This window comes from Hylobates moloch, unplaced genomic scaffold, assembly GCF_009828535.3.
Source record: "Hylobates moloch isolate HMO894 unplaced genomic scaffold, HMol_V3 SCAFFOLD_9, whole genome shotgun sequence".
NCBI classification, from domain to species: Eukaryota; Metazoa; Chordata; class Mammalia; order Primates; family Hylobatidae; genus Hylobates; species Hylobates moloch.
The window spans coordinates 22,769,852-22,779,448 of record NW_026652284.1 but is presented as its reverse complement, the minus strand read 5'-3'; the positions used below and the strand labels follow the sequence as shown (position 1 = coordinate 22,779,448).

The following is a 9,597-nucleotide window of genomic DNA, read 5'->3' as shown; positions in this document are numbered from 1 at the left end:
TTAATTAATTATTGATTTGAGATGGAGTCTCGCTCTGTCGGCCAGGCTGGAGTACAGTGGTACGATCTCAGCCCACTGGAACCTCCGCCTCCCGGGTTCAAGCGATTCTCCTGCCTCAGCCTCCCAAGTAGTTGGGACTACAGGCGTGTGCCACCATGCCCAGCTAATTTTTGTATTTTTAGTTGAAATGGGGTCTTTTTTTTTTTTTTGAGACGGAGTCTTGCTCTGTCGCCCAGGCTGGAGTGCAGTGGCGCAATCTTGGCTCACTGCAAGCTCTGCCTCCCAGGTTCACGCCATTCTCCTGCCTCAGCCTCCCGAGTAGCTGGGACTACAGGTGCCTGCTACCATGCCTGGCTAATTTTTTTTCGTATTTTTAGTAGAGACGGGGTTTTCATGTTGGCCAGGCTGGTCTCAAACTTCCCGACACCAGGTGATCTGCCTGTTTTGGCCTCCCAAAGTGCTGGGATTACAGGTGTGAGCCACCGCACCCAGCCAAGTGACTCTGTTTACCTTCATAATGGTTTCAGTTTGGGAGATACTTGTAAGGATCCAGGCAGCACAGGCAATCCCTTGATTATAGGACCTTGGATATCTAAGGTACAGCTCTAATGTCTAAAAACAGCACTGAGTCACTTCTTCCTCAAAATGCCTCTTTTATTCCCCTACAAGAGACATAACTGTGTCTTGGGTGGACAACTGTCTGAACCAGCATCACACTGGTTTCTTACATGATTTTAAAAGGAAGAGAGGTAGAGAAAGTAAAGAGAAGGAAAAAGGAAATGAAAAAGAAATGACAAAAATATTGAAGGAGTGAGATGGTATCACCACCAATTCCTTATAATATATTCAAAGTAGTTGTTGTTTGTCTGATACTTGGTGGGGCTGGGGAGAGAAGGCACCTAATATTCACTAACTGCCTATCAAGTACTAGCAAACTTTGTAGTAGTAAAAATTACAGTTACATTTATTGAGTATTATCTATACATCATTTAATACTTAATTATTTATTTTTACTTTTTTGGAGACAGTCTTGCTTCATTGCCCAGGCTGGAGTACAGTGGTACGATCTTGGCTCACTGCATCCTCCACCTCTCGGGTTCAAGCAATTCTCCTGCCTCAGCCTCCCAAGTAGCTGGGACTATAGGCGTACGCCACCATGCCTAGCTAATTTTTTGTATTTTAGTAGAGACAGGGTTTCACCATGTTGGCCAGGTTGGTCTCGAACTCCTGACCTCAAGCAATCCGCCCACCCTAGCCTCCCAAAGTGCTAGGATTACAGGCATGGGCCACCACACCTGGCCCTCATTTAGTACTTATAACCACACTGAATGGTGCCTATGATTCTCCTTACTTTATAGATGGAAAAGCAGAAGCTCAGAAAATGGAGGATAAATAACTTGCTCAAGATCAGAGCAAGCAGATGCCACAGGTGGAATGTGAACCCAGGTGTGTTTGACTTTATCCTCTGCTCTAACCATACTGCCACAATGCACGTTGCTGAATATGATCTTCAATAGAAAAGTTTCTTGGGGAAGAAAAGGCGAAAAATAGAAGTTTATTACCTGGTCCCAATTTGGAAACAGCACAGAGTAAATCATAATTTATAACAGGCATTGCATCTTCGCTCTGCTTCCACCCAACCGGGGGAGAGGCTGGAGGGGAGATGAGGAACTGCTTGACAGGCTGGGGCGGCAGGAGATAGGACTTGTCCCGCACTTCACTGGACATCTGCACCTGCAGGGAGTGAGACACTCAAAGCCAGTTTGCAAACCAGGCTGTGTTTTCTTCATTTTCACCCTTTATGTTGACTGTTCCATGTTTTTGTAGAAAATTAAACATTTCTTTCTTTCTTTTTTTTTTTTCTTTTTGAGACGGAGTCTCACTTTGTCACCCAGGCTGGAGCACAGTGGTGCAATCTCGGCTCACTGCAAACTCTGCCTCCTGGGTTCACACCATTCTCCTGCCTCAGCCTCCCGAGCAGCTGGGACTACAGGCGCATGTCGCCACACCCAGCTAATTTTGTTTTTATATTTTTAGGAGAGACGGGGTTGCACTGTGTTAGCCAGGATGGTCTCGATCTCCTGACTTCATGATCCACCTGCCTCGGCCTCCCAAAGTGCTGGGATTATAGGTGTGAGCCACCGCACTTGGCCTATTTCTTGTAAACAGTCTATAATCTCCAAGAGGGTGGGACTGGTCTGTCTGGCTCACCACTGGCCACTCAGTGTACAGCACATGGCCACACATAGTAGGCCACACATATTATTTAACTGAATAAAAAATAAATGGATGGGCCAGGTGTGGTGGCTCACACCTGTAATCCCAGCACTTTGGGAGCCGAGGCAAGTGGATCACCTGAGGTCAGGAGTTCAAGATCAGCCTGGCCAACATGGTAAAACTCTATCTCTACTGAAAATACAAAAATTAGCCAGGTGTGGTGACATGTCTGTAGTCCCAGCTACTCGGGAGGCTGAGGCAGGAGAATCACTTGAACCTGGGAGGCGGAGGTTGTGGTGAGCTGAGATTGCATCACTGCACTCCAGCCTGGGTGACAGAGTGAGACCCCATCTCAAAAAATAAAAAAATAAAAATAATAATAATAAATAAATAAACGGATGAACAGGGAAATGAACGACAGTAACTACTAAATTCCAATCTTAGAAGACATTAGGTTATATCGACTTATTTGTACTCCATCTCAAGACACTCTACCAAGAAGCATCAAGACATCTCTTTCATTTAGGTTTTTACTTGGAAGGCAAGACAACAAACCTTTTTAATTTGAAAGGTAGACTGAAAAAAAATGCTTTTTTGAAAACAAAACAGTGCACTTAATACACAAGTAATCTCCTGATTTTGCCCATTCTTCTCAGAAGAAATTGGTTTCTCAGAGAGCCACACCAATGCAGGATTAGAATATACTAAGCATAGCCAATTTTTGGTACCCTACAGGGTCCTCTGCAATTTCAAAGTCGAAGACAGCCTTTTTGTACAATTCCGTGACCTCCCTGGTTCCTCATATGAATTATGGAAATGATTTAAGAGACCATTTTCTCAGTTTTGCCAAGGATTTCACGTCTTATTTCATGTATGCCATTCTAGATGCACAGGAGAGAAGTTAGTTCCCTAACACTAGGGTGTCAGGGCGTAACCCACGCAGAATCCCAGTTGAGCAAAGCTGCCAGAAAAATCAACTCCTTCAACTACTAGTCTCAGCAAAACAAAGTTAGGAGGTAAATGTGCTTAATAAATACATGAAATTATGTATCTATAAAATAAAGGGAAAATATTTTTGTATTATTTGCTGATTGAGATGGTTCATTCTACACACCTCTGCTATAATAATATAGAAAATGGTGAACTAAAAATATTTTTGGATGGAGAAAAACAAGTTTAGAGAACAGTGTTCTTTGCACTGTGAAATACCTGTGCAAAATACAGCTTTAGCTTCTGCCCATTGAAGTCTGTTTCGTGGAGTTCTATTCGCGCTCTTGCTGCCGCTTCAGGTTTGCTGAAATTTATTCTGACTCTTCTAAAGCTTTTAAACAGCTGAAAAGTAACTTGGTCATCATAGATGGTGAAGAGTGCTTCAAATCTTTCCTACAATTAAGGAGCAGCAAGGCAAAGGGAATGGGAGGAAAAAAAAAAGAAAAACTTTTAACAGAAGGAGAAATTTAAATCATGAAACCTAATTAAGAACTCATTATAAGTTAACCTTTTCTCCAAAAAAAGTACACTTTTCTTGCACGTATACAAGAACAGGTATCCTGTAATTTAGCAATTACACTTACTTTATGTATTTTTTTGAGATGGAGTCTCATTCTGTCATCCAGGCTGGAGTGCAGTGGCGTGATCTCAGCTCACTGCAACCTCCACCTCTCAGATTCAAGTGATTTTCCTGCCTCAGCCTCCAAAGTAGCTGGGATTATAGGGGCCGGCCACCATGCCCAGCTAATTTTTACATTTTTAGTAGGGATGGGTTTCACCATGTTGGCTAGGCTGATCTTGAACTCCTGACCTCAAGTGATCTGTCCACCTGGGCCTCCCAAAGTGCTGGGATTACAGGCGTGAGCCACCACGCTGGGTTGTGCACTTATTTTAAGTGTAATTAACTTTATTAAATATTGTCCACATTCAAAGGTTATAAAATGAATGCAAGATACAAGAGAATGATACAAACATGTCCAATTCTAGAACACTGCCATTGTTCTGATGTCCTCGGTGCGAGAAGGTTGGTTTTTCCCTCTGTCAGATTCCTTTCCTCCTTCAAAGTTGTCATTTCTGGAATTTTATCATTCCCTTGTTTTTCTTTATAGTTTACCACATCTATTTGTATCTCTAAAAATGTTATCATGTTATATGTATTCTTCCACAACTTGCTTTTTTTGCTTAGATCTTGCTCCTGACGTTCCCCCTTGCTGTTGTGTGTGACTGTCTTTTTTTTTTTTTTTTTGGGAGATAAGAGTCTCACTCTGTTGCCCAGAATGAGGTGCAGTAGTACAATCTTGGCTCACTGCAGCCTCGACCTCTAGGGTTCAGGCAATCCTCCTGCCTTGGCCTCTTGGGTAGCTGGGACTATAGGCACCTGCCACCACATCCAGCTAATTTCTTGTATTTTTAGTAGAGACGGGGTTTTGCCACATTGCCCAAGCTGGTCTCAAACTCCTTGGGCTCAAGTGATCTACCCACCTGGACCTCCCAAAGTGCTGGGATTATAGGCATGAGCCACTACACCCAGCAAGACATCCATTTCTAAGTAATGTTTCAGCTGTTCTCCACCAGTTCATTTAATTTTTTTTTTTTTTTTGAGATGGGGTCTTGCTATATTGCCTAAGTTGGGCTCAAGTGATCCTCCTGCCTCAGCCTCCCAAGTAGCTGGGAGTACAGGCACGTGCTACCACACCCAGCACCTGAACAGTTTTGATATGTTTTATTATTTATTTTTTAAAATAGAAGGCAGGGCACAGTGACTCACGCCTGTAATCCTAGCACTTTGGGAGGCTGAGGTGGGCGGATCACTTGAGGTCAGGAGTTCAAGACCAGCATGGCCAACATGGTGAAACCCTGTCTCTACTAAAAATATAAAAATTAGCCAGGCATGGTGGTGGGCGCCTGTAATCCCAGCTACTTGGGAGGCTGAGGCGGGAGAATCGCTTGAACCTGGGAAGCGGAGTTTGCAGTGAGCCAAGATCGTGCCACTGTACTCCAGCCTGGGTGACAGAACGAGACTCCTTTAAAAAAAAAAAAAAAAAAGAGACAGAGTCTCTCTGTCACCCAGGCTGGAGTGGAGTGGTGTGATCAGAGCTCACTGCAGCCTAGAACTCCTGGGCTCAAGCCACCCACCCCTACTTCAGCCTCCTGAGTAGCAGGCACCACCATGACGCTTTTTTTCTTTTTCTTCTTTTTTTTTTTTTTAAATGAGATGAGGTCTCGCTATGTTGCCCAGGCTGGTCTCAAACTCCTGAGCTCAAGCAATCTTCCTACCTTGCCCTCCCAAAGTGCTGGGATTACAGGCATGAGCCACCATGCCTGGCCACACCTGGCTAATTTTATTTTATTTTTGTACACACAGAGTCTCAATGCCTTGCCCAGGCTGGTCTGGAACTCCTGGGCTCAAGCAATCCTTCTGTCTGAGCCTCCCAAAGTGCTGGGATTAAAGACGTGAGCAACTGCACCAGTTGATTCTAAATACTCTCTAATTTCCCTTATGATCTCTCCCTGTCTCATGAATTATTTAGATGTACGTTTCTCAAATTGCAATAGATGGGAGTTTTTTATCTTTTTAATGTCTAACTCATTTTCACTCTGATTGGAGTAGGCTATCCATAGTGATAGTAATCCTTTGACAGTTTGAGATTTGCTTTTGGTTCAGTGTCATCAAATTTCATAAATCTACATGTGCTTGAAAAGCGTGTGTTTGTGCAGCTGTTTGGTACAGTATTATAAACATGTTCAGTATATCCAGCTCCTGTGCTTTACAAGTTCTATATCCTGATTTTTTGGGGGTCTGTTTTAACTATTATCAGGAAAGATCTATTAGATTCTCCCACTATTAGGTGGCTGTGTTATTTTTCTGTATAATTTGGTCACTTTCGCTTCCTACATTTTAAGGCTAAGTTATCATGTGCATACAAGCTTATGATTTTTTTCTCTTCCTGGTGAATGGAACTTTTAATCACTAGGTAGTGACCCTCTTCGTCTCCCAGATAAAGGAATGCCCTTTGTCTTAAAGTCTATTTTGTCTGGCATTAATATAGCTGGTGTAGCTTTCTTTTGATTATGTATTGCATAGAAATCAATTTTCAGCCTTTACTTCTAACCTTTCTGTATCCTTATGCTTTAGATATGCCTCATAAAAAGAATACGTGTGTGTATAATGCATGTGTGTGCCTGTACGTAAATAAACACAGTTTGACACTCACTGTCTTTTCACTGGAGGAACTAGTCCATTGTTGATTACTGATATTTTGGGATGTCTACTATCTTATCTGTTAGTCTCAGATTTTCTGTGTTCTTTTTTTTTTTTTTTTTTTTTGCTTTTTCCAACTATTTTTTCTCTTTCTCTATTTTCCTCCCCTGAATGAAATTCACATGAAAGATGCTAATGTACCTTTGGCAACTTCTTTAAAGATGCCTAACTCCCTATAGCCACAGTTTCTCTTTCACAAAGGCAAAACAATCAAACCTTTTTCTCCACATTCATACTGAAACTATGTAATTGCACAAAAATTGCATTTTGGGGTGAAAAGCATTGGAAGAATATCTGAGCACAAATTATTTTATATAATTTGCAGTACATGTATATCTCCTGAGTATTTTGAGATGGACTCTAGAGAAAAAGAAAGAGAGCAATATTTGAGTCATTCATGAGGCTGAGAAAAAAATTGTTATTTTCCCATTTATTAATGAATTGGGATAATGAAAAGCCTAATTTCAATCACTAGAAGAAAAGCAACATTAAATTTTCTTTACAGAAAACATATTTAGGCAATGGTTTAATAAATGAAATGCAATAAAACGGATCTAAGAAACTTCTCAATACCTTTAGAAATATTCCTTAGGCTTGGCAATGGTAACACAATAAAAGGAAGCTATAAATTAGCTTTGTTCCTGCTTGGCCTATGTAAAGATCTTTCAATGATCTGTTGATCCTGAAGTGCAAATTGTACACCCCCTCATTTATTAACTTCTCTCAATTTGAACATTTACCTCCCACTTTGCAACATTTCTCCAGTTGGATAAAATATAAAATAATTTGTGCTCCAATATTTATTCTTCCATGTTCAAATATCCTTCATTATTGAGGAAACATAATTTATCCTAAAAACTGTGTATTTTTTGTCAATTCATTTAAAAAAATACATCACGCCAGACCTTCTACTCTGTCTGGCTTTTCAGTGGACTGCAAGCTGCTTCCAGCAGGGGTGCAGTTTTAAGATCAATCCTATTCTTACTTACTATAGCGTTTCCATATATTAAAGTAATACAGAAAGCCACGCGCGGTGGCTCACGCCTGTATTCCCAACACTTTGGGAGGCTGAGGCAGGCGGATCAACTTGAGGCCAGGAGTTTGAGACAAGCCTGGCCAATGTGGTGAAACCCCATCTCTACTAAAAATACAAAATTACACACCTGTAGTCCTAGTTACTCTGGAGGCTGAGATATGAGAATTGCTTGAGCCTGGGGGGCAGAGGTTGCAGTGAGCCAATATTATGCCACTGCACTCCATCCTGGGTAACAGAGCAAGACTGTCTCAAGAAAAAAGTAATATATATAAATAACAAAATATTATACAGATATAGTAAGGATTTTAAAGTAGCATATCAGTTCTTAAAAGGGAAGGTGAATATGTAAGTATATTAAATATACTTACATATATTATATATAAATATATATTACATATATTATTATTGCTTCTGGATACATTTCAAAGTTTCTTTAGCATCCATTTCAAAGGTGGCTAGCTTTGTCGCTTTTAAAGAGAATTAGAATTGAGATTTTGCAAAATCACATCCCATTTGGTTCTTGGTATTAGCTTATTTTAAATGTATTTTATTTTTTTTTTATTTTTATTTTTATTTATTTATTTTTTTTTTTGAGACGGAGTCTCGCTCTGTCGCCCAGACTGGAGTGCAGTGGCACGATCTCAGCTCACTGCAAGCTCCACCTTCCGGGTTCCCGTCATTCTCCTGCCTCAGCCTCTCCGAGTAGCTGGGACTACAGGCGCCCGCCACCGCGCCCGGCTAATTTTTTGTATTTTTTTAGTAGAGACGGGGTTTCACTGTGGTCTCGATCTCCTGACCTCGTGATCCGCCCGCCTCGGCCTCCCAAAGTGCTGGGATTACAAGCGTGAGCCACCGCGCCCGGCCAAATGTATTTTAAACATTGAGAAAATATTAAAATTCCTATGTGAGATGGTTAAGAAATATTAACACTGAACACAATGGAAACTGAGGAGGAACTAATTAAGAATAGCTTCTAAAATATTAGTACTTTGTAATCCTGTACATTAAACATTTTCCTTTCCCAAGGGAAAAGGCCCATGTATTATCCCTAGCCCCCCACAACAATGAATTTTTCCTAGTACCAATACATCGTATGAGAGAAGCTATCTTGCAAACAGCTACGTGATAATCATATCCTTCTTCCTATTTCCCTTCAAGATAATTTTTTTAAATTCCAGAAATACACTGTAACTGAATGTAACATGCAGATGACAGCAATAGGTCATCTGGCTCTCTCTCTCTCTCTCTCTCTTCCAAATCCAATACCTGTGATAGGATTAAGAATTATAACAAAATGGCCAGGCACAGTGGCTCATTCATCCCAGCACTTTGGGGTGCCAGGAACTTGAGACCAGCCTGGACAACACTGCAAGACCCCATCTCTACTAACAAATTAAATAATTAGCCAGGGATGGTGGCATACGCTTGTAGTCTTATCTACTTGGTTGGCTAAAGTGGGAAGATTGCTTGAACCCAGGAGTTCGAGGCTGCAGTGAGCCACAATTGCACCACTGTACTCCAGCCTGGGCAACAGAGTGAGACTCTGTCTCTCTCTCTTAAAAAAAAGACTTATACAAAAGTGAAGCCATGCAAGAACTGATTAGCAAGCTTTTGCTGAGTTTTGTGTTTTTTCTCTCTCCTCCACACCCATTTTCCCCTTGAAGTAGCATAAATATGGTTATGAAATATGTGAATTCTAGCTGTGAGGTGCTTTAGAAGCATGAAGAATTAACTTGGAGGCAAAACCATCAGTTTCCATTTGAGAAAAATGGTTACGAGCCCTCAGCTGGTAGCTTTGCCCTTCTGTGAGTCCACAGACATCCCCATGTCGATTCCTGAGGCTGCCCCTGATAACCCGGCATTAGCACGAAAAGGATTTAGAAGATTGCAGATGGCAGGGGAAGGACATAATCTGTAAAAATGGACTGAAAATGGCTTGTGATAAACGGGAAGGATCTGCAGCTGTTCATTCCAAAACCAAATGACTATTTTTCTCCTTAGAATTATTTCAGAAATAGCTCACTTTCATAAATTTCTGAATTCTCTAATGATATAAAATTAACATCATCCTGTTGGGTGATGGCTGCATATT

General features: G+C 41.2%; 1 protein-coding gene across 2 annotated transcripts in view; it reads right to left on the bottom strand.

Moving 5' to 3' along the window:
* The window catches only part of RCAN3 (RCAN family member 3), a 34,820-nt gene that overhangs the window by 6,212 nt on the left and 19,011 nt on the right, over positions 1–9,597 (bottom strand). For both annotated transcript variants that reach the window (XM_032759322.1, XM_032759323.1), the window contains exons 3-4: positions 3,427–3,600; positions 1,563–1,734 (exon numbers count right to left, since the gene is read on the bottom strand). In XM_032759322.1, coding sequence (XP_032615213.1) covers positions 1,563–1,734; positions 3,427–3,600 — 346 coding nt within the window. The remainder of the gene's footprint in view (positions 1–1,562; positions 1,735–3,426; positions 3,601–9,597) is intronic.